The sequence below is a fragment of the Plenodomus lingam genome (genome assembly GCF_022343315.1).
Source record: "Plenodomus lingam strain CAN1 chromosome Unknown contig_8, whole genome shotgun sequence".
Taxonomy (NCBI): domain Eukaryota; kingdom Fungi; phylum Ascomycota; class Dothideomycetes; order Pleosporales; family Leptosphaeriaceae; genus Plenodomus; species Plenodomus lingam.
Window position 1 is genome coordinate 564,269 of NW_027093972.1, and position 23,743 is coordinate 588,011.

Consider the following 23,743-nt stretch of genomic DNA (forward strand, 5'->3'; position numbering starts at 1 on the left):
CGATATAGCTATATGATCGTCAATACCAGCTATATCAGTCCTATTAACAGTTCGCCGGTAGCGATTAGCGCAACTTTCGGCAGATGATCTCTTTCTGTGCTGTGATAAATATACAAATCCTGCGACGTAGATACAACTGGCTCTCGACGCATTCCAACTCATCGGTATTCTCACACATGCACGCCAGTAACCTCTTTCATCTTCGGTGTTGTCCAAACCGTTTTGCTTTGATTGATATCTGCGGGCCTTCATTTACTATGACTCACCACGCACACACACCGACTGAAACCTGTCTCTCTATGGCAGCGCGTCCAGCGCTCTCCTGAAAGTATCCACCAACTTCGCCGTCTCCTCGAGTCCAACACTGAACCGTATCAGATCTGCTTCGACTCCCCACTTCGCACACTAATAATATGTCAGCACGCACGAGTACGCCGTCGGACAAGCAAAACATACCCAATCCAGCTCCCCATAATGCGCCAGAATGACATAGGGCGAGCTAAGTGTAAAGTTTGTACCCAAACTTGGTCCCTTGACCGTGTCCAGGTTATCAAAGAACGCAATCGCATCATCCCTCGTGTAAAACGTCGCAGAAAGTAGACCACCATAGTTGCCATTGGGATTACGGCACTTGTCGTAGTTGACACGTGTAGGACTGGTCTTGGGGTAGTTTACTTGCTTGACGCGAGGGTGTGAGGAGAGTACTTCGCAGATGGCTTCTGCATTTGTACCGATGCGGTCGATGCGGGAGACAAAGTCGCGGCTGTTGCGCTCGAGGAAGATGCTGTCTTCTGCCCAGTGATTGTCTTCGTAGTCTTCATTCCAAGCGCGTTTTAGAAGGGCGTAGTCCTTGGATTTAGGACTGAGGACGAGACTGCTCATGTTAGTTGGCCGCCTTGAAATTATGAGAGGGTTTATTTACCCTCCACCCATGACATTACTGTCACCACTGAAAACTTTTGTGAGACTGCTGACAACTACATCGGCATAGGGGAGAACGTTAACGTTGATGAAATTGCCAATCGTTTCGTCAACAACCACGTAGAAATCGTATTGGTCTGCTAGCCTTCGTATTCTTTCTAGATCTGGGGATCTGAGAAGTGGGTTCCCCGGGAATTCTGTGAACAAAGCCATGAATCTCTCACCGCCTTCTAATCGCCTTTCGAGATCGTCAAGCTCTTCGTTGGAGCCGAAGCCGTAGAAGAGAGAGCCGACTCCGAACTTCTCAGTGATCTTTAATGTGTCAATGTACGGGAAACTATTTTTGTTAGGGTGCTAATCACAACTTGCGGGCAACATGAAGCGTACCCAAAGACAATGGCCTTTAGCGGTCCTTTCACCCTCAGTAGATTTCTGTGAGTGTTGAATATTGAGCTCATTCCAGTCGGGTAAAGATAGACGTCATCTTCAGAGAAATCGGCGACCTGTCGTGTCATGGTGGTATCCTTCTCCATAGTCAATGCCTCTGATAAGGCAACATCTGCTGTCAACGATCCCGCAATACGTCTTCGTATCGCCAGCTTTGCATTCTTGGTCATTGAAAGGTCCAGATTCCTTCCGAAGCGTTCTTCAACAAATTGAGTGGGATCTTGAACTTCAGCAGCCGCGTCCGTATCATTGTCTGACTCTCCAAGATCAATAGATGTCGTTTTTCGATACCGCTTTGGTCCTTTACAGGCCCTAGAGGGCTGTTTCAAGGTAGAGGATTCTACGAGTACACCCTTTGTGAACAAATGATAGCAGTATTCCGCTCTCCGACTGGACACACCGTCTCCGGAGTGTTGCCAGAACTGCTTCGCGATACTGAATCGGGCCTGGGGAAACGATACAGCCGAGACTCTCGGTGAAATGATTGATAGTTCCTCCGTGCGAGCCTTCTCAGCAGCTGGAACAAAGTTGAGAATCCGCACTTGGGTAACATCTAGATCAGGAGTTTGCCGCAGTAGAAAGTCTCGACATCTGGAGGCGGTGGCATGTGTTGGAAATAGCATGGCTCCTTCACCCTCCTGCCCATACTTGTCCAATATTGCAGTTACAAATCGCTGGATAAGCTTGTGGATGAAAAATCTTTCACTATCAGTGCGTGATTTGCATCCAGTCCGCCACCACGTACCTGGGGTAACCAGTCACCATCTTGCTGACGACCCATTCTTCACCCTCTTCGTATCCCACATTTGCTCTCCAGGTTGGCAGTGAGACACTGACGGCCTAAGGTACGTCAGTCTTCAATAGAGTTCTACATATATCGTGTTGCTGAGAAAACGATGGTTGACTCACGTGCTCGGTTGCTGGTGGAAGACTCTCGCCTACTTCGACATTGTTTTCGAGCGCTATAGGCGCCATGACGGTGAGCTGTGACGAGAAGTTGACAACAATGTACAGAGAAAGTTAGAAACCAATGAGTGGAAAGGTGTTGCGCAAGTTCTCAGTGAGATTTGACTGCAATGGCAACTCGATTGATAGTCAACGGCGCTAACTCCGACTTCGGCAGTTGACAGTTGCAACTTTCTGTGGTAGACTTTAGGCTTATCGATAACCCCATTCACGCTAAACCTCCACATCCACCGTCATCCTCCAACTGCGGTCGTCTACAGTCGCTGTATACTGGATATACAGCGAGCCAATCTACATCACCTGGGATATTTCGTCCTCTTGATTAAGTGGTTGCCACAGCAATTTGTCTTTCACGCTCCCCGAATCACATGGTAAACAAACCGTTCACCATGGACAACCTCACTCCTTCCGACCTCTTCTCGCCTTCGAAAGCGCGACAACAACGCGCCCAGGCCCAGGATTGGGCACATATTGACTCTTGGCTCTCGTATAAATACTCAGGTCGCACAGTACCGACGTTTGAACGCAACGAGGAAACCCTCAAGGCACTCCGCGAGCTTTCCATGGCGAACGAGCGGGCCGACGAGGAACGAATACTACTAGATCGCGTAGAGCGGGAGGCATTGAAGGAGTTGGACGAGGTATGAGAGGCCTTACATACACACACGCATAGAAAACATACACACATGTTAGATAAAGCCAGCTCTACGTACAGCTCCCCCGCTCACAACAAACATCCAGATCAAAACTCACAAAGACGACCAACGCATCCTTTCCACCCTCCAATCCAACCTCACACCAGAAGGCTCCGCCGCACTCCACGCCCTCGCCTCCACAGCCGTATCCCTCAACACCCCGACCGCGAATCCCTCCACCCTAGCCCACGCCCTCATCCAACACACCACTACCTCGCAAACCCTCTCCAACCAACTCGCCCACATCCACACCCTCCAAGCCTACCTCTCCAAACAACACACCCTGCTCCGCGCCCAACTCAACGAATTCGCCATGAACCCCGCCTTTGCCACACCACCCTCCCTCCAACGCCAAACCGCCGATCAAACGCGCCAAACAAAACACCTCAAGACCAAGATTCGCGAGCACGAGGATAAACTTGCTGCGCTGCAGGCGAGTCAGAACCGCAACATGACGCCCGGCTCAAAGTACATTGGCTCTGCCGAGGCGATTGTCGAGATGCTGGAGCAGCAAAAGGCCTTGGATGAGATTAGGGCCAGGGTCGAGGGCCTCGAGAGCGAGGTCGCCCAGTTTGCGGGGTTGCCGGCCGAGAGGGAGGCGGCGAGGAAGGAGGTTGCAAAGTTGGAGGTGAGGTTGGATGAGGTGAGGAGGAAGAGGGATGAGTTGTTTGAGGGCTTGGTTGGGCGGTAAGAAAGAAGAAAAGGGGCTTGATATACACACACGAAGAACCAAGTCAAGACAACAACGCAGCACGCAAAACAAGCCATTATGCTGACAATGAGATTGTAACTCCCCGGTCTTCACTTCACATACATCACCACCACCACAAAATCCCCAATCTAAAATATACAAAAAAATGTCGCACATCCGCCCCAAACGCAGCACAAAACGAAAGCAGCCCAGGCATAAAGCCAGAACCACTTGATTTGCACCACGCCGCATCCCCAGCCCCGCAAAACCATCCTCACCCGACATCCACTGCGCGTAGACCGGCTAGGCACATGCAGCTGAGAACACTACACGGGGAAAACATTTCTCTTTTCCTCTTTTCACAAAAAGGAAAAAGAGGAAAAGAGAAGAAGACGTGCATGTACCCACACCCCCAGCAATCCAGACAAAAGCGCCCTCAACCCACGGCTTTAGTTTAACCGCTCCAAAAGGAGAGGCCCCGTTCGCTCTTGCGAGGGTACTAGGGGGAACGAGCGCGCGGGAAAGAGGTATTGGCGACTGGGTTCTTTTGGGGGGGTACTGAGTTTAATGTTTCGCGAGGCTATACTGAGCAGCAGGAATGGGTCTGGTCGCTGAGCTCCACCTTAGGCCGCGAAGAGGAGGAGGGGAAATTGGGGGTTTGAGAGGAGATGGGGGAGGTCGGGGATTAGACATGGGAGATGGGAGATGTTGGACGGTTGTGCTGGGAGCGAGACTTGGGCGTTGTATTAGTAGCTAAATGCTGAGGTTAAGACAAGTTCACGCTTTGTTGGGGTATCTTAGCCTTGCACCTCTTCGTGAGATGGTAGCTTCCTCCGAGAGTGCAATATGGTCGAATGCTGTTCCTGTGCAGACCATTTTCAAGCTGCAGAGGATGCGAATAGAACTTTTCGAGGTCCGCCCATAGTCAGAGTCTTGGAATCCCCTCCCTTACCTTCCATGTTATCGAGCAGTCTGTCCATGCCGCCGAGATCAAGCTCGCCACGGGAGAGCAGAGCTTGATCGGCTTTCCTTGAGAGCTCTTCTTCCTTCTGTTCCTTTGCGAATACGGCGTTCAGATCTCTTCCAACAGGCTGGCTTGTGCTCGTGGTGATGATGAGGCGGTGTTCAGCTGATATGAGAACATCTCTCGCTATAGCCATGCGTGACGCCTGTGCGGTGGTGTCGAACTGCGAGACCGACGTGATGACTTCTCCGAAGAGTGATACATCCTGTACTTGCAGACCCGGGCCGGACAATGAAGTACCATTGCGAGCAGACACTGCCCGAGCCCAGAACTTGGCAAGATCGGCTATCCTGTGAATTTCAGACCCATACCATATGAGGATAGACTCTTCGCTTGATCCACTGTTAGTAGAAGGAGAGGAAGCGACCGAGATACCTCCTCGTGTTACGGTCGCATTGGAGGAGCTTCCTTGGAACAACGTCTCCTCTTTCCTGCGCCGAGTGTTGGGCGTCATGGGCGCAAGCATGTTGCGACCCCCACGCTTAGGACTGGCAACACCACTGGTGCTGCTCTCTTTTTCAGAGGTTCCAACGAATCCACGCAAGGAAAATGCTGAAGGATCTGCATGTGGACTCGGGCCAGACCTGTCGACGTCCCACACACCCCACTCACCGTCCGCTAGCAGAGCGAGAATGTGATTACCGTCCGATGTCCACGCGGCATCAAGGATGGCTTTGCGTTTGGCAAGTAGTGCCGGCGTAAGTGTAGGGTTCTTGACGCCTTCGAATGTTGATCTCAAGGTAGCGATGAAGGAGCCAGTCTCGTTCTGACCGCCACCTGCCCGTCGCTTCTGGCTGGGAGGAACAAATGGATCGTATATGCGCGCAAGACCGGCCGAGTCGGCGATGAGTAATTGCGAGTGCCGCTGTTTCGGATATTGCGCGGTGTTGAACGCGACCCGAGAAGCTGGCTTGCGCAAGTGGAGCGTTCTGTAGGGTACGACTGGATGTTCCACACGCACGGTATCCTCCGCCAGTTCGAAGCGCCAAATCTTGAGTAGGCCTCCCAGCTCGGCAGAATGGGATGCCACAAGCAGATCAAAGCCTTCGGTATCGCGTGGCTTGGAGTGCGATCGTCCTTGCTGCTGCTTGCGGCGCCGACGGCCGGGCGTTGCAGTGACATCCAGCTCTTCATCGAGGTCCATGTCGTCTTCTGCTCTGTCTTGCAGCCTTGGCTCTCCCCTAGCAGTCCACGTCATGCTGACACCCCTCAAGACGCTCTGGTGGCCGTGCACCTTGAACACCTCCTCACCGATCTGTGACCTGGGGCTGAGAGGCTTTTCTTTTGCGGCCTCTGGCGGGGGAGTCAATGGCAGCGTGATGACTCTTATGGTGGAGTCTGCACAGGCGACTGTGAAGACCATCTTTTTGCTGAACACTGGAGGAATTGTGTCCGCCGGTCGCAGTGTTGAGACTGTGGGTATTCGAGGAACAGTGATATGCAAGACTTCTGTGCTGAGCGCAATGCGCACTTGCTGTACAAAGGATGGGTATGGCTGATCAGGATCGAGCTCCTCTTCCTCGTCTTCGAACTCAGCCTCTGGCAAGGTGGGCGCGGCAGCTTTTGCGGGTTCCTCGTCGTCGGAGTCGATGATCATGATGGCATCGTTGCTTGTGCCGTTGACCTTGGCAGGCTTTGACGGCTGCTTTGACGGCGGTGCAGCCTCCTTCTTCAGCGGGCGGCCCCCTCTCCACAGGACGCCCACGCCCGAGTCGTAGGCGTAGAGGACGATGGTGGAGCCATTGGGAGCTTTGAGGGGATATATTGTTGAGGCGTGGACACGATGTGGGAGCTCATATCTAATTGGGATGATTGTCAGTGATGGTGCTTGCCCAGCTAGGCTGGAGAAGGTGTGATGTGTTGAGTACCTGAGCTGGGTTGTTTTGCCCTTGGTTGTGACAATGGGCTTCTTCATGGTTGGGTAGGTCGCCAGGCTAGCTTGCGCGCTGGGATGGATGGATTCGTTGTAGTATTTTGCTGCAGGGTCTGAGGATGTGGCAGGGATTGTGGGATGGGTCGATATGTGGCAATTTCTTCGGAAGCTAGATGGTGATGGTGAAGGAGGAGGTGGTGGTGGTAATAGTAGTGGTGGTAGTAATAGTACCGGTAGTCAGGGCAGGAAGCTCAGAACGGTGCTGCGGAGCTCCGATTTGGACGAAATTCCTGGGGAAGGCGCGTCTACCCACCCAACACAATACAACACGACAAGGTAGCGCGTCACACCTGTCGACCAAACTACTGCGCGCCCGCGCAAACAACAAACTCACCCAAAAAAAGGCCCTCACTAAGACCACCACCCCGAACCACCCCCCCCCCCCCACTACCCCCACTACTACTGTATTACCTTCACCCCCACCAATTCACTCTTTCCCCATGTTACGAAACGAGCCTCCGCATGGCCTCCCTACGCTCGATCGGGGTCCACAAGCCTGCCGGCCTACAGTATCTGGTGCACGAATCCATTCTCGGCCATGAGAGCTCGGAGCGCGACTATACCTGGCAGGCCTTCACCACCGCCGAGGCGACCGACAGCGACAGCCCCATTGATGAGCTGGTCACGACCGACTACCATGTTGTTTGGTCGAGAGGAGGCGTCATCCGCAAGGTCTTCAGCTTCGAGGTAGACAAGGAAAAGGTCATCCAGGCACTGCTGACCTGGTTCCCCGTCGAAGAAGCCTCGCATGCCGCTGCCGCCACCGCCGCCACCACCACCGAGGCGGCTGCTGGAGTCGCTGCAGAACATCATGGCCAGGACCTGTCCAAGAGCTTCCTGACCCAGGGCACCCAGCCCGCCACGGACCCGAATGCCCCCGTCGACACCACCCCGCCCACCATTGAGGTTCGGTCTCGTGCTCTCGTCGTCTTTCTGCGATCGCAAGCACATGTCTTCTTCCTGTCCGGCGCTACACACATTGTGAACCTCCCCTTCGAGGTCGACAAGGCCTTTCCTGCTGCGCGTGGCTTGGTGGTTCAAAGAAAGCTCGCGTCTCCTCGGACCGCTGCTGCTTCAAGTCCTTCTATTCCGTCTGCCCCGCCCAATTCCTTCCTCACGGCAAATCAGTCGTTCCTGTCGCAGAGCTTCTCCCAGAGCTTCTCCCCGACATTGCATCGTCATGCCGGCTCATTGGGCGGTTCGCGACCGGGCAAATCACGCCTATCCGGCCCAGCTACATTCCTGGATGATATGATCAATCCTGTGACGGCGCTGAATCAAGAGACAATTCCGAGGCTATACTCTTTCACAGATCCGCTCTCAGAACTAGGCTTGGTCGTTAATGTCATCGCAGGGGGCGAACGCGCTGGCTTGCTGACTACGAATGGATCCAGTCACAGGAAGTTGGAGGCCATGGATAAGGCCGAAGAGGTCGTGTATGTTTCTCCACAGAATGAGGTGCTTTTTGATCGTAGTGGCAATGACAAACCTCTGCTTCTGGTCATCACGGCCAATCCAGAGACGAATGTATTTACAATCTGGTCTGCAGCCTACCTCGAGCCAAAATCAATATCAACTTCTCGAAAACAGCACGCCCATGTCCCAATGAACAAGCATCGGCGGCGCAGCTCCCATGGTGCCACCGCGCCAGGTACTGGGGCAACCACCCCAGCCTCACGAGGAGCTGACAGATTAAGAGAGAGTTTTGGTGGTGCTCCACGCAGCAAGACACAACCTCCTTCATTGAAGCAGGCCACACAATCACAGGAGCGCTTGTCAGACCAAGCAGTCGAGGATGCGCTCGCTTCTCAATTGAATCCCGACTCCGACATGGCACGACAGCCAAAGGAGTCGAGGCGTGTGAGCTCATTACTTTCGAGAGCCGAACTCTCCACCAGTTTCGACAAGTCGGCTTTCCAGGACATGGCCACGTCTCGCAACAGTCTTGGCGGTAGTTTTTCAACAAGCTTTGGGGCTAGCCAGCGAAGTCGACGGTCAATGGGTCACGATCGAACGAGCTTGGGCGGTGCGTTCTCACATTCTCGTCACAGAGCATCTACTCCTGGCAGTATCACGTCCAGGATGAGCTTGGGGGCTGCATCCATAGATGATCCCCTCGAAGACACAATGGATGAAGACACTTTCGACACGATAGAAGATCATGACGAACTTGATGATTTGTTCGCACCGCCTGATGGTACGGCAGAGCCAAGGCCTGGAGATGGCCTTCACAAAGAGCTCGTCACAAGTGTGATTGCGGAAATACCAGTCACGCAATATCTACGCCATGGGCTCTTCACATTAAGCAATCCGTCCAACCCAGAGGTAAGGAATCATAATCTGGACTTGGTCGCTGTACTGATCGTTTGATTCAGGACCAACCCCAATGTAAAATTGTGGCTCTGAATGCACCCTTCAACTCAGCCACACTCCATGAGCGAAAGCTGTATTTGTACATTTCGCACTCTTCCCTGCAAGAGCCTCTAGAGATTGAGCTTGCGGTTACGCGGAAACGACTATCGCCGTCAGCATCTGCGACTCAGTCCAAATCAAGTATCGTTGCTCCGCGATACGCATGTGTGCCTAGGTATGTGGGGATACGGCGACTTGAGGGCGCTCGAGATCTGGTCAAACTTCGTGATGGTTGTGTAGAACGGGTAGCCCTTCTTACCTCAACGGAACCTCACGAGCCCTGCCTGTCACTAACAGCAGGCTGGGGTAGTCACTTGCCCATGAAAATCAGTCTTGGTCCAATCAGACTTTTCGATCCATATGCGATCTTACAGGACAATCAGACCCGGGCCACTGCTGGTTCCAAGCGAACCATTTTAGCGACTAAACCATTGCGACATGTCGTATCCCTCGGGGCAAAAGGAAAGTTCGAATTGATCGATGGAGAATATCGTAGGCATCGCTTTGAAGTCCGCCTATCTCCGGAAGATAGGATGGTCGCGGAGCTGTTCCGGGTGCTCTGCACAGTGCTCCCAAGCTATACCGGCGACTTCCTCTTGGAGATCTGGTGGAATATTCGCAAGCTGTTGTCAACAGAGAATCAAGAAAGCCAATCTCGAGACTGGTACGCTTTTGTTGCCACTGTCCTTTCACTGGCTGTGCCGTTTGTAGATGAGAAGATGGGGAAATCAAGCAATCGTACAAGGCGCAATAATCGAAGAAGCTCAGGCCGTCCGTCCAGTCAAGCCAAGCCAGATGAGCTTATCGACGACGAAGACTCGGCGTGGCATTTGATGTGTACTCGCCAGAATTCTCAGTCTCATATGAAGAGCTGGCAAACATCGCCGTGGGCGTGGGCGTTGCATTCAAACCCATCGACTTCAGCCATGAGCCCACCTGCAAGGCGCTCATCCTCGAATCACCACATGCCGGTCATCGCACAGCAAATCAAGTCGAAAGACGAGATGCTCCTCACTTGCATGGAGATAGCTCGCCAGTATGTTCGGTCGCCCATTGGCAAAGCAACTAATGATTGCTGGCGGCGTCTTTCTCCATCTGAGAAGCAAGATCTCCGCATCTCATCGCTTTCTGAGATTGTTGTTTGCTTGCATCTTTTCCGCGAAGAACGAAAACTTGATACGATGTGTCACAATTTCGCAGGTACACAAACCGGCAATCTTGCTCCACTGCTGGCTCAGATTGGACATTGGCTTCGTTGGGACGCCTGGGACTGGCGCCAGGGCGGCTTCTTCGATCTTGACGGTGGTTCGGCCAATGATTGGGCATACGAGGAATCCAATTTCACGTCGAAGGTACGACTACATTCCCAACCTTGGGATACGCCTCCTTCGATCATGCTGTGGCTTGGTACCGTTGTCGGTCCTCGACGCTATGCGCCCTTTCCCACTCTCGCAATGCTCATCCGCAAGTCGAAGGCATCTCCACATTCGTCGATCAACATCGACGAGATCATTGCTGGGGTGACGCCACGAACCATTGCGTTACACACCTTCTTCCGCGATATAGACCCGAACTCAAGTCCTCAAAGGGTTGTTGAGCTGATCAAGTCTTGCGACATAACTCCAGACGTTCTGTCTACGCTACCAGAGGTTGCCAAAGCACCTCTTATGGAAGCCATAACACGATGTCAAGCGAATCCACCCACCACTTGGTCAAGCTCCTTACTGAGACTGATAGAACGGGAAGAGCTTGACCTTAGTCACACTCCCAGCGGCGAATTTCTACATGACTGCCATCTCATTCTGACAGCTGGCAACTTGCATCCTCTGGCCATAACACGCGATGTGCATACCATATGTCAAAGTGCAGATCGCCCGGAGCCTGTCCAGTCAACCGCCGAGGTTGATCGTCACTATATCACGCGACTAATATTCCGCGAGGACAGACGTTTCATGGAAGCCTACGCGCTCATGGAACCCTTGAAGCAAACGGTCGCAGAATACAGAGCTGATAGCAGGGGTGACGATGCAGCAATGCTAGAAGGGCAAAAAGCACTCATGCAATGGGTCATGGTCCGCACATTCTCATTGCCCATCGGGAGTTCCATGATCAAGTTTAGTAGTAAGAAACCGCTGCTGACTGAGAAGTACCCCCTTTACGGCTTCTCGACATCATGCCTTATGAAGCCTATGGGGAATGTCGTTACTGCCGAACGCCATAGCTTTTCCGAAGAAAAGTACTTTTGGGCGTTTTTCAACGCAGGTGTGGCTGCTGGTCTGAGTATCTCGCGTGATGCTCAGGGCATCGACACATCCTGGATCATGTACAACAAGCCATCGGAATTGACGAATAAGCACGCCGGTCTTCTGCTAGGACTTGGACTGAACGGCCATTTGCGAACAATCGCCAAGTGGCTGTCCTTTAAATACCTGACACCAAAGCACACCATGACTTCTGTCGGATTGCTACTTGGCTTATCAGCTTCCTTCATGGGCACCATGGACACTCTCGTCACTCGACTATTATCAGTACATGTCACGAGGATGTTGCCACAAGGGGCGGCGGAACTAAACCTGTCGCCCTATACCCAAACAACAGGTCTCATGGGTATTGGCTTGCTCTACTACAATACCCAGCATCGTCGGATGAGTGAAGTCATGCTTTCGGAGATTGAGCACGTTGATGTTCCAGATCCATCTGAGCCTCCAGACACACTCCGAGATGAAGCTTACAGGTTGGCTGCGGGCTTCGCTCTGGGCTTCATCAACCTGGGCAAAGGCAAAGACCTTCGAGGTCTACATGATATGCGCATCGTCGAACGATTGATGAAAGTTGCAGTCGCCCCCAAACCGGTAGACATTGTGCACATACTCGATCAAGCGACTGCTGGAGCCGTGATAGCAGTCGCACTCATCTTCATGAAGACGCATGATCAGTCGGTTGCGCGTAAGATTGACATACCAGATACCCTCCCCCAGTTCGACTATGTTCGCCCAGACATCTTCCTCCTCCGTATCATGGCCAAGCACATCATCATGTGGGACGGCATTGAAGCCAACGACACCTGGGTTATCAACAGTCTTCCCGTTGAATACCGCGTCTTCTATGATCTCAAACAAATCGACAAGCTCCGGAGCGAACAGATGCCATTTTTCAACATCGTCACCGGCCTCCTGTGGAGCGTCTCACTCAAGCACGCAGGGACCGGCGACAAGCAAGTCCGGGACTTCTTACTCAAGTACCTAGACCAGTTGATACGCATTAACAAGCTACCAGCTCTTCGCTGGGACTCGCGCCTCTGCCGAAACACTGTACGAAATTGCCAAGATCTCGTTGCTCTTGCAGCAGCCACCGTAATGGCTGGTACAGGCGACCTCGACGTCTTCCGCCGGCTGCGTGGTTTGCACGGCAGAGTTGGTCCCGAAGCACCCTATGGTTCCCATCTAGCCGCACACATGGCCTTTGGCGCGCTGTTCATTGCAGGCGGTACGCAAACCTTCAGTCGCTCGAATAAAGCCATTGCAAGCCTGATCTGTGCCTTCTACCCTATCTTCCCCTCCGATGTCCAGGACTCGAAAGCCCATCTCCAAGCATTCCGCCACTTCTGGGTCCTCGCTGCTGAGCCCAGATGCCTGGTGGTCCGCGATGTGGATACGGGCCGTGCCATCTCCATGCCCATTGTCGTCCATCTCAAGGATGGTAGTACCAGTAGTACCAGTAGCACAAACACGCACAGCAAAACCCTCGTCGCACCCTGTCTCCTCCCAGAACTACACCTCGTCAAACGCATCGAGACAGCTGATCAGACATACTGGCCCACAACGCTCGACTTCGTCTACAACGCACTCCACCTCAAGTCCTTTGAGCGGAACCAGACTCTCTACGTGAGACGGAGATCTGCACACGATACCTACGCCACAGCCTTTAGTGCCACCCTCGTCGCGCTCAATGAAGCTCAATCCGTCCGAACAAGTCAATTGCTGTTTCACTGGATCTTCACGCTGCCGGCGCTCACGCCGTACATCTCGCCCAGTGACAAGGGGGTTGTGCTGCCGGTGGACCAGCACAGTAGGAGTTGGTTGGATCCGGGGGCGACGGTGGTGGAAAGCAGACTTGTGCTGGGCAGACTGTCGCACAGTTGGAAGGTGGAGGAGCTCAGGGAGTTGAGGGGCGTGTTTGAGTGGGCTGAGCGGGCGGGGCGGGCGGATGGGAGATTGAGGTGGCTGGGACGGGAGGTAGTGGAGCGGTTGAAGGCGGGGGTGTCGGATAGGGGGAGGAGAGTCGCTGTGTAATGAGTGTTTTTGGGGGGAAGGATGGAAGAAAGATGTAGTAAGGGTGGTATGGTGGTTCACAGCGTACCCAATACAGCATATCAGCAAAACACAACCAAGCATCCAAGCATGTAAGACCAATTTATAATCCTCCTTGCTTAGTCCATGACCCTCAACACACACACATCCGGGGTTTTATATGAGGTTAGGTGAGGTTGTTTGGGTGTAGAGTGTTCTCCAGACTGTCCTTCAGGTTTGAAGCCGGTGAAGATGTCAGGACGGCGAGTGCGAGGACGTTTACCCCCCACAATATGCAATGAAATGGCAGGCTTTAGGGTATACAATCGTAGTGGAAATTGCATTCAACTCTACTTTTCCACCTTCTGGGTTGTTATCAGATGAAAATACTCACCCCTAAACCCCCAGCCTCCTCACCCGTCCTCTCTCCCCCACAAACAACCCCCTTCCCTTCCCCTTAACACCCCATCTTCGCCGGCCCCGGAATCTTATACGGCGTCCCATTCCCCACCGGCTTCCCATTCTTATCATAAATACTAACCAAAATACCCGGATCCGCACTCTGATACGCACCCGGAAACGACACCGTTGCAGAGCCAGTGCTGGACCCGGCACCCGAGACGTTGAGCTGGGCGCAGCCGACGTAGAATTGGGCACCGCCGGGCTTGCTGGCGGAGTGGAGGGCGATGATTTCGGCGCGGAGGAGGTAGGCGCCCGGGGCGAGGCAGGGGGGGAGGGTGAGGTCTTGCCAGCCGTTTGCGGTGATCTGGGGTGAAGGTGGGGGGTCAGGAGGGGTGGATGGGGGTCTTGGGTGTGTGGGTGTGGGAGAGTCAAGGAAGAAAAGGGGAGGGACATACCATCCTATCCACACCCCATTTCCCAACGCCATCGAGTCCGTCCTCAAACACCTTGAACCACTTGAGTCCAGCAGGTGACGCAGTGGCCGCGTTATCGACCTTGGCCCTGTCGTGCGTGCCCTACATGTCAGTATGATATCGCCGCCCCCATCCCCCGCCATGTCCTACTAAACGACCGGGGAATCGGATCCACGGTACGAGGGGATATAAACGTACATGTAGAATAGCGTAGGCCCCTTGTGACTCGGCGCAATCGGATTGTCCTTGTCGCCTGCAAATTGCGGTCCGCCTAGGACATGACCCCACATGACGCCCACCTGGTCGCCGGCTTTGACGTCGATGACCTGGGGGGGAAGGGAGATGTGTTAGTAGTGGGGACTTTGGGTTGGATAATTGTATGGATGGATGGGTGGGTGGATGGGTGTCAGACCAGGGCAAGGAGGAAGATATCTGCATACCTTACTACTCGAAGATAAGCCAGTGTTACAAGCAAGATTCCCATCTTTGACATCAGTGATTGGATTATTCGAGCCGGCAACGCGTATCCCGTTGCCCTGGCCATAGTCCTGGCCGTTGACGCGGACGCGTTGGGCGATACAATGGGCTGAGGTGAGGGCGGGGAGGAACAGGAGAAGGGCGGAGAGTTTCATGATGAAATAGTCGCGAGGCAAACGCTGTAGAACAAAGACGATGTGCACTGTATATCGGGAAAGTAGTGATGAAGAAAGAGGACATGTATAAAGGAGTTTGGGATTTGCTATTGCGAGGGGCTTTATTCCATACTGGTGCTGTGATGGGTGGGTCACTTTACCTAGGAATCCAACTTACGCACTAATCTACACACACAGTTTACCAGAAACACATGCTCATTTATCGTACTCTAGCCCTCCATTTAAACCCCTTCAGACATCCTCACATGCACAAACGCCAACAGGACCATACGCCAGTGAATGCACCCCAGACGCCGTGTCACCCACCGACTCCCCGGGGAGAACGGGGGCGGGGAAGGGCGAGAGGTCTTTCATGTCGGTAGTTCAGCAGTGAGGTTGCATTGCAGTAAGCTTTTGTGCACAGCCTTCTTTCCCCGGGGTTTCTTTTATATGCGGGTTTCATGATCTCGCAGGCTGGCTGGGATCCAGGCGAGCAGATGGATGTGGCAAATGTGGTCTTCGCATGCGCAGCCAGCCCGGCTAATGTGTGGGTAGGGGCTGGGGCGGTAGTTGCGGTGCCGGGCGACGGTTATGTCTGGATGGGAGATTGGGATTGTCGGCAGGGGGGGTTCATTTGGAGATGATGTCATGTGTTTATTGTATTGGTCTTGGGTTTGAGGAGCGGGAGGAGGTGAATAGGAGTGTGTGGTGGTAGAAAAGGCGTGGGCCGTGTTTGGGTATCAAGGTGAACTTGCGCTGTGGAATTGAGGTCGCGGCTCAATGATATAGCGATCTGGTGTTGTGTCTGGTGTAGTATTAACAGCCTAAAGTTAACCCCCAAATCATCCCAGAAAAAGAAATCCCCACAGAGTAACATCAACTTACTTTGCAAGCATCCATTTCATAGCACCGTAGCCACTCCAGCCTTGTCCTTTTTCTGCCCACCCCTCCGATTCGTCCTCGACTCCTTCCGCGCCGCCAAAATCCGATTTCTCTTGCGCCACCACTCGCCCACCGTCGTATGCCCGATGCGAAAGTACGCCGCGGCCTCGAGATCCGTGGGCGGTCGACGATTTCTAGTCTACGAAAGACCCTCGCGACATTGCTGCGTCCTGGACTCGTGCACTTCGCGGTAGTTGCGAGGGTCGCGCAGCCACATGATGACTTCTAGTTTCTTTTCTCGCGTGTAGGTTCGCGGGGGGGGACCGCGCGGCCGGCTTTCACGCGGTTTGCGCTGCTCGATGGGGGTGGGGGGTGGCCCGCGGCGACGGGGTTGGGGGGGTGATGGTGAGGGTTGGGGATGTAGTGAGGCTTCACAGTGTGTACATTTTGCGCAACACCTATTGCCCCGTCCACCCCTTCTCCCGGGGTGGAAGTATTCGGTATAGACACAATGTCGATACTATAGAGGAATCCCCCCGTACGAAATATAGTATATATAGTAGCACGATGCTGTAGTTCTAGAGGTATTGAAGTCCGAATTCTTAACCCCCCATGCACGTCCCAGGTTACCTATAACCGCTTGAGCCATGTGCTGAATTCGGCCCGGTTCGTAGCTACCTTTGCTGTGACTATTGTTCGGGGGTATGTATGGGTACTCGATGTGTATGAAAGGGTAAGGCTATCATCATGTTTGTGATCTAGAGTTTTACGATATACCAAACCATACCATATCCATCTACACGTTTCATTTGTGATTCTACCAGCCGAACACAGCCATGTATGCTCCATCCTCCTCCTCTCCTACATCTTCTTGAACACACGTACAACTTATTTACAAATCCATCCATCTCGTCCACATTAGTTCCCCCCTTAGCGAGGACTAGATTGCTTTAATTACTTATTTATTTACACTATCCATGCTGAGCGTGATATACTACAAATCGCTAATCTCCTGATGAGCATCAATATCATAAAAATAGTCATGGCCAGATGAGTATCACAATACCATACAACCGTGCCAAACATGGTTCGCCACTGCAACCTTTTCCCAGCCACTCCATCACCACCATGCAAACCACCCTAGCAACCTTCACTTCCCATCCCTGACCCCCCACCTCCCCACCTCCCTCATCGCCACCTCGCCACCCTCCTTGAGCTTGCCCTCGCCCAACACACCCGCAAGACACTGCCAGCCATCCCTCCCCCCACCCCACTTCAACACCTCCTCCTTATACAACTCGCCATTCCTGCGATCCAAGCTGCCCTCGGCCCCATCGCGCTGAAACACATGCTCCCAGATCCGCGCGGCCAGCACACGGTCAAAAAGATAGGAATAATACGTCGCGCCGTAGCCAAACAAGTGGCCAAAGAAGCCCTGCCAGGCGGTGCCCGCGGGTTCGGGAACAGAGGCGTAGCGGTTGTAAATATCGTGGTAGGTGGCTGTCGAGTCAAAGTTTGGGTGAGCGGGCAGGGCGGAGTGGTAGACTTGGTCGAGCATGCAGAGGAGGATTTGGCTCTCGAGTTCGGCGGCGGCGCTGCGGTTGTCGACCGCCAGTCGTTTTTCGAGCGCGGCCATGGGCACCGGGGCGTCGGTTTCCCAGTGGCGGGCGTAGAGGCGCAGGACGTGGGGGCAAAAGGCAAAGTGCTCCATGAGCACGGAGGGGAGCTCGGCGATGTCGGTTGCGCAGCGGGTGCCCGATACGTTTTGCAGGCATGTGCGGCCGAGGATGGAGTGCAGGGCATGGCCCATTTCGTGGAAGAGGGTTCGTACGTCGTGGATGTTGAGGAGGGTGGGTCGGCCGGCGGAGGAGGCGCTGAAGTCACAGACGAGGGCTATGGTCGGGAGCTGAAAGTAGCTTCCTCGCTCTGCGTTGAAGGTCACGGGCATGCCGTCTGTGGCTGCTTCAATGGGGGACGAGAAGCGGTGTTGCATGTGGCTCATTTCTGCCAGTTCAGAGGGCAGAATCTCCCGACTGCAGCGGAGCGTAAAGTGTGCGGGATTGGGCGTCTTGCCGGGACGTGAGTAGAGATCACAGTAGAGGACTGCAATGTGCCCCTCGGTGTCGGAGACCACATCGAGGCGTCGGACACCCGGGTGCCACACTTCACCTGGTTGCGTCTCTTTGGGAACGAAGCGGACGCCGTAGAGACGGTCGAAGAGGCGTGATATACCCTGTAGGACGGTGCCGACGGAAAAGTATGCAGAGAGAGGATCGGCAGAGCGGATTCTTGATTGATTTTCCAGGGTTGCGAGGAGTTTTTGCGTGTAGTAAAACTTGTCCCAGGCGTTGATGCGGTTGGGGAAATTGTCTTGGTGGGCATCGCTCTTCTTCAAGTCGATTAGTTCGTTCAGGTCGGCCAGGACGCCAGGCCGGCTGTCTTCATAGAGGGCGTTGAGGAAGGTATTGACAGCCTCTGGGGTGCGTGCCATTTTGTTCTCCAACGTCATGTGTGCAAAAGTTTCGTAGCCAGACGACTGCGCGAGTTCTGCGCGCAACTTCAGCATCTTCTCCAGCCGGGCTATGCTGGGTTTACTGGCTGTCCGTACAGCCATGTATGTTTCTCTCCGCACGTCTGGATCTTGTACGAATCGAAGTATACTCTGTGCCTCGTGATGCATTGTAGATATCCTCGTCTCACCCCAGTTGGTCAAGGACTTTGCCAGGTTCGGGTCCAGCCCTTTCAACTTCTGCGCCTTGAATCTCAACGTCGGTGTCTCAGGCGCCATGCCCTCGACAAACTGTGAGCCCACTTCTGCAATCTCGCCGCTCAAGTCTACGAGCCGCTGTCTAGTCTTTTCGTCTAATCCAATGCCAAATCTTGAAAAGTCTTCCATGAGTATCCTAGCCACTATGCGCTCTTCCTCGGTCCAAACCCCATAGACTTCGGCCATTTCCGACGCTCTCTTGAGCTGGTCGTACAACACCGGCGTTGTATTCAACTCATTCATGTACTGAAAGAGGGTATGGTAGGCCTTGACGGCCATGGTCTGGAACTTGCGATCCGGGTGCGTGCCCCTCACAAAGTCGGCCAAGTCTATGACGCGACAGAGCAGGTCGCTGAGCTTGTCCAAGTCCTTGACAATATTTCTCAACTCTTCGGTCGACTGCGCAGCCGACACCTTTTGCACCACGGCATTGCAGCGCTGAATGGTAATGGAGACGAAATCGACAAAGCCCTCGGGGTGGGTCAGGTATTTATTCCCAATGATGCCAGCCGGCTTTTCCTGTCTTGCGCTTGAAGAGCGCCGGAAGCTGTCCCAGAAGGCGGAATTATCAAACACCTTGCGGAGGGCTTCATCGTCTGTCTTGCCGCTGGCCGACAGTCCGTACAGGGCAGCAGCCTCCTGTGGCAGTGCCGGGGAGTCGCGGGCGTGCACCGACGAGGCCGCCAAAGTGCTGTTGAGCCGGCGCGGGCGCTGCTTTTGCCATTGGCATTGCTGGCAGATCCATGGCAAGGGCTTTGCGCGGGCGAGGCGCTTGAGCATGGCGGCAGAGGGCAAGACGGTGAGGTTTGGGAGATTGACATGAAAGCGCAGAGGAAGCCATGGGAGCTTGGCGGCAAAGACGGGTCACGTGCACCCAAGTTTATCGCTGATGTCGGGAAGCTCCAACACCACGACGACGAGAAAGCTAGACGTTCCCGAGACAATTGCATCGCCATCCATTGCGCTCCATCCACAATGGCTTTCCGACCGCTGTTTCGGCAGGTGAGTGATCTCGGCCATTCCTCATCCTCCATCATTCTCACATGGCAAAAAACTAACACCCACGATGCAGCGCGCCCTCGTCGTCCCCGCAATGGCCGCAGTTTCCGCAGCCGCAGTCTTCGCTCCCGGCACCATCCACGCAGAAGAGCGCGCTGTCGACATCACCGTACGTCTCCCTCTGATTCCACAATACCGACCATGACTAACCCCAACCCCCAGAACCGCAAGCCCATCTACGACGACATGCCCCTCGACACCACGGCCCCAACCCTCCCCTCCCAAGAACCCACCCCCTCCCCCTCCCAAGAAGCCTCCACCCCCTCCACCCCCTACCGCCCAACCCCAACCGACCTCCTCGCCACCCAAATCGGCCGCGCCCGCCTCTCCCTCTACCAGCAAACCGTGCGCGCCGAATCGGCCCTCGACGGCGCCCTAACCAAAACCCTCAACCTCGAGCACTCCTTCACCAGCACCCTGCGCTCCCTCGCCCCGCCCCCCGAATCCAACGAGCGCGTCCTCCCCGGCGCACTATACGTGCTCGTAGCCTCAATGGCCGGCTCCATCGTCACACGCAACCGCAACATCCTGCTCCGGGCCTCGGTGCCGCTTGCCGTGGGTCTGACGGCTGCGAACGTCGTGTTGCCGATTACGTCGCGGAATGTGGGGGATCTGGTGTGGCGGTATGAGAAGGAGTATCCGGTGTTGGCGGATGCGCATGTGAGGACGAAGGAGCGGGTTGAGCGGTTCTTGGAGACGGGGAGGGCGCATGCGGTTGGGACGGCGGCGATGGTGGAGGGGAAGTTGGCGGAGACGAGGGAGGGGTTGGAGGGTTGGGTTAGGAAGGGGCGTTGATGGGGGTTTAGATAGGAGGAGGAGGGCTTTGTATCATAGTGGTGAGGTCGAGGGGAAAATTAGGCAAGAGTAGTCTTGGGTCCAGGAAGAGAATAGAGAGATTATCAGTTGTAGTTTTTGTGTTTGGTCTTTTTGTGCCATGTATCATGTGCTCTGATGGTAGTGAGATGGTCTTGGTAAGTCATGGTTGCCAGTTTTTTTTTAAAAATTTGCATTTGTATATTTCCTTTACTCTTTTTACTCTTCTCCACTTTGCTTTACTGTCTTCTTTTACTTTTAATTTTACTTTCACCTCCACCTCCACCTCCACCCCTTTCCTCCCCTCCCTCCATTTCCCACCCCTTTCCTCCCCTCCCTCCATTTCCCACCCCTTCCCTTCCCCTCCCATCTCCCACCTCCCCAAGCACCAGCACCAGCACCAGCACCAGCAAAAGAAAACAACAAAACAACCCGCCCCAAAGCTCAAATCCCTATCCGCTAATACCTCGTATCCCGTATCGCACATGGCCCATCGCATCTTGCGCTCGATAACAACAACAACAAGGATTAGAAAAGAGAAGAACGACGACGATGACGATGACGATGACGACGACGACATGATTAACCCCGACGACGACGATGCCGAAAAATAATATTTTTGAAAACAAGAAAGCACACCGCCACCTCATCCCCCACAAGCCGCTTTCAAATGCCATGCCATGCCGTGCCGTGCCGTGCCGTGCCGTGCCGTGCCGGACACCTCAAAACGCGACTCGCACCAACCCAGCCACGCGGCGAGGGCAGTGGTGGTGTATGAGAGGGTGACGGCTTGGAAGCGCGGAAGCAGACGGGTGGGCTGGAAAAGAAAAGGAAAAGGGAAGAGGGGATGAAAGACAAAGTCAAAAAGCAAGGTCAGAACGATGATGGAAAAGGAAATGGAGAAGAAAGGATTGGAGAGGAGAGAGACGCCGAGATGAATATGCCGCTGTATGGTGGGAATAAATGTTTTGTATGCGTGGGTGGGTATGGATGGGTGGATGGCAGGGTGGATGGATGGAGATGACTGTCTAGCGGGACATGTTAGTTGCGTGTGCGCGATCAAGACGTGAGTGTGTGTTTATAGGATTGACGTACTGTATCGTGAGAGAAACGAGGGAAGAAATAGGAGGGGGGGGGGTGTGATTTCCTACATGTATGCGCGTTACATTCCGTGTTTGGGGGCGTGGAAACGCTGCGAGTCTGGAGGTTGAGGGTGGGGATGTTGGATGTTGGATGTTGGATATTGGGAGGCAGGGGATGAGCGGTGCATGTCTTGTTCGTCTATGTGTCCGTCTGTCGTAAGGGCTGGATTTACACAACCGTATACGTATCGTCGTCGTCGTCGGCCTCGTCGTCGTCTTCAGTGGGATCCTTGGGCCAGTGTGAGGGCTTGGGTACGGGGCTGGGAGGTTCGGTGGCGAGGGGTTTGCGGCCCCATACTACGTAACTATTTTTTCCTTTTAGCACCGTCATGGCTGGGGTGAACAGGACGTGAGAGGAGGAAAAAGATGAAGAAGAAGAAGAAAACCTACACCTTGTAGTAAGCATGCACAGACTTGTCTCCAATTGATTTTCGCAAGTGTGCCAGGTACACCTCGACCTCGGCGGGCGTCCAGCCCAGGGCGCGGACAAAGTACTCGACTGTCCAGGCGTGGACGCCGGCGACCATGTTCCAGTGCTGAAACTTGCCGAGCAGTTTATGCCGAGCGTCGCGTGGCCAGCTGTTGATGGGGATGCAAAAGATTTCCTGCTTGACTTCGACGAAGCCCGCCTGCTCGTACCAGTTCTTCAGTTTGTTGGCGATGCGGAGGGGCATGCCGAGACGCATGGCGGCCATGTCTTGCGTCTTTGTCCATTCGAGGAGCTCAAAGTCGGGCGGCATGGTGTTGTCGTCGCAGTAGACTTTGGGGTAGATTTCTTGCGACTCCATCCATCCGCCGGGGTCGAGGTTGTTGAACCCCTTTTGGATGATTTCGCGAAAGTCTTCAAAGATGCCGAGGGAGAAGCGGGTGTGGATGTAGTCGTAGGGTTGGGTGCAGCGCCACCATTCTTTGCGCCGGATGTCGTCGATGAAGAAGTCTACGTTGCCAGGGGTGCTTGGGGGTTGAGTGTTGGTGTGGGACATGACTGTTTTGTTGGAGGATGGACTTACACGTCGGGCTGTATGGGAGAGAGATCGATGCCTTCGACCTGGAGCATGTTAGTTGCGAGTGGATGGTCTTGTGCGTACTACGCACTCTCGTCTTTGGGAATTCTTTGGCTACAATCTGTCAGCCGCGCCCAGCTTGGTCGTTTGGGTGTCTACCTACCCATCTCCATGCACCATTTGCCAGTGCCACAGCCAATGTCCAGCATTCGCTTCATCTTGGACCGCTTAAGTGGAGCATAGTAATTCCGTTGGTTGAACAAGGCTTTGAATATGGCGTGCTGCATGTCTAGCCGATCTTGCTCGGGCTGTGTGCCAAGGGTCAGTCATGTTGAAAAGTGGTAGTCTTCCGTCAGCAAGGGCGTACTCGGTCATTTGGAAACGGATAAGCTGAGGCTGTCAGTGCTTGTCCCATGGCGAAATAAAGAATTCTCGTCTGGCAATGTCATTGCTTACCTCCGGCCATGTATCGGTGATAGGTTCTGCCATATTGGTGGACATAGTCCCAGATGCTGGGTGTCAGACTCTGAGTTTCTCTGGAGCAGCATGTTAGCCAAGAAGAGGAAGAAGTAGAAGTGAGAGTAGGAGAAGGAGGATAATGATAAGAAGAAGAACAACAACAAGGATCAATACAAGGCTAAGATGAACAAGAAAAGCGTCGAGCTGGAGGCAGTAAAGAGATATGCCGCATACGATTCAAAGTCGGCCAAGTCATCCGAGCCCGGATCCGACTACACAGTCGCGCAAAGATTAGCAATGTGATTCCCAGCTTTCTTTTTTTTTGTTGTTAGCGGGGGCGAAAAGCAACCTACATCGGGCTCCATGGTGGTTGTCGACACGGTGAAGTCGGTGAGATCGGTCGCGCTGGAGAGCGGACGCAGCTTCTCGAGACGGGCGCGCTCGCGCTCAAAGGCGGAAGAGGTGGGCATAGTTTTCTAATTTTTTTCCAATTTTTTTTTGGGTTTTGTATTATGTTCTTTTGCGCTGCTTATTATTGCCTTGAAGGAAGGGGGGGGGGGGGGGCGCAGAGTGGGATGGGGGTGGGTGGGCAGGCGAGTCGTGTCGAGGGAGGGGAGGCGAAAGCGAAACCCAGCTGTATGGCATTGTCGTTCGTCAACGGTCAAGCGAACCCAAGGCCAGGGTTGTGGAGGCGGTCAGCGCCGAACCGGGACGGCAGATCCCTTTGCAACC

The 23,743-nt window shown here is 54.0% G+C and overlaps 8 protein-coding genes across 8 annotated transcripts; 3 read left to right on the forward strand and 5 right to left on the reverse strand.

Annotated features, from left to right (window-relative positions):
* Window positions 1-42: 42 nt before the first annotated feature.
* On the reverse strand, window positions 43-2,343 carry IAQ61_010226 (uncharacterized protein; the record flags this gene model as incomplete). Its single annotated transcript, XM_003841553.2, has 6 exons — window positions 43-405; window positions 457-874; window positions 923-1,258; window positions 1,309-2,067; window positions 2,114-2,208; window positions 2,278-2,343. The coding sequence occupies 6 exons, from the start codon at window positions 2,341-2,343 to the stop codon at window positions 298-300; spliced, it is 1,782 nt and encodes a 593-aa protein (XP_003841601.1). The 3' UTR covers window positions 43-297.
* Window positions 2,344-2,723: 380 nt separating this feature from the next.
* Window positions 2,724-3,720, forward strand: IAQ61_010227 (uncharacterized protein; the record flags this gene model as incomplete). Its single annotated transcript, XM_066098709.1, has 2 exons — window positions 2,724-2,975; window positions 3,076-3,720. 2 exons carry the CDS (start codon window positions 2,724-2,726, stop codon window positions 3,718-3,720), a joined length of 897 nt encoding a protein of 298 aa, XP_065951254.1.
* An 878-nt stretch (window positions 3,721-4,598) lies between these two features.
* IAQ61_010228 (uncharacterized protein) lies at window positions 4,599-6,872 on the reverse strand (the record flags this gene model as incomplete). Its single annotated transcript, XM_066098710.1, has 2 exons — window positions 6,613-6,872; window positions 4,599-6,543 (listed from the first exon to the last, which is right to left on the reverse strand). Exons 1-2 carry the CDS (start codon window positions 6,657-6,659, stop codon window positions 4,599-4,601), a joined length of 1,992 nt encoding a protein of 663 aa, XP_065951255.1. The 5' UTR covers window positions 6,660-6,872.
* Window positions 6,873-7,139: 267 nt separating this feature from the next.
* Window positions 7,140-13,381, forward strand: IAQ61_010229 (uncharacterized protein; the record flags this gene model as incomplete). Its single annotated transcript, XM_003841556.2, has 2 exons — window positions 7,140-9,002; window positions 9,053-13,381. The coding sequence occupies 2 exons, from the start codon at window positions 7,140-7,142 to the stop codon at window positions 13,379-13,381; spliced, it is 6,192 nt and encodes a 2,063-aa protein (XP_003841604.2).
* A 454-nt stretch (window positions 13,382-13,835) lies between these two features.
* IAQ61_010230 (uncharacterized protein) lies at window positions 13,836-14,885 on the reverse strand (the record flags this gene model as incomplete). Its single annotated transcript, XM_003841557.1, has 4 exons — window positions 13,836-14,144; window positions 14,236-14,341; window positions 14,452-14,579; window positions 14,694-14,885. 4 exons carry the CDS (start codon window positions 14,883-14,885, stop codon window positions 13,836-13,838), a joined length of 735 nt encoding a protein of 244 aa, XP_003841605.1.
* A 2,032-nt stretch (window positions 14,886-16,917) lies between these two features.
* OCT1 (Mitochondrial intermediate peptidase) lies at window positions 16,918-19,314 on the reverse strand (the record flags this gene model as incomplete). Its single annotated transcript, XM_003841559.2, has 1 exon — window positions 16,918-19,314. The coding sequence occupies one exon, from the start codon at window positions 19,312-19,314 to the stop codon at window positions 16,918-16,920; it is 2,397 nt and encodes a 798-aa protein (XP_003841607.1).
* A 68-nt stretch (window positions 19,315-19,382) lies between these two features.
* Window positions 19,383-20,394, forward strand: IAQ61_010232 (uncharacterized protein). The gene is made up of 3 exons (XM_003841560.2): window positions 19,383-19,536; window positions 19,607-19,702; window positions 19,756-20,394. Exons 1-3 carry the CDS (start codon window positions 19,510-19,512, stop codon window positions 20,386-20,388), a joined length of 756 nt encoding a protein of 251 aa, XP_003841608.2. The 5' UTR covers window positions 19,383-19,509; the 3' UTR covers window positions 20,389-20,394.
* A 343-nt stretch (window positions 20,395-20,737) lies between these two features.
* On the reverse strand, window positions 20,738-23,615 carry IAQ61_010233 (uncharacterized protein). The gene is made up of 10 exons (XM_003841562.2): window positions 23,365-23,615; window positions 23,246-23,283; window positions 23,009-23,088; window positions 22,920-22,942; window positions 22,716-22,860; window positions 22,644-22,666; window positions 22,559-22,596; window positions 21,939-22,502; window positions 21,502-21,853; window positions 20,738-21,434 (listed from the first exon to the last, which is right to left on the reverse strand). Exons 1-9 carry the CDS (start codon window positions 23,479-23,481, stop codon window positions 21,718-21,720), a joined length of 1,164 nt encoding a protein of 387 aa, XP_003841610.1. The 5' UTR covers window positions 23,482-23,615; the 3' UTR covers window positions 20,738-21,434; window positions 21,502-21,717.
* Between the last annotated feature and the right edge of the window lie 128 nt (window positions 23,616-23,743).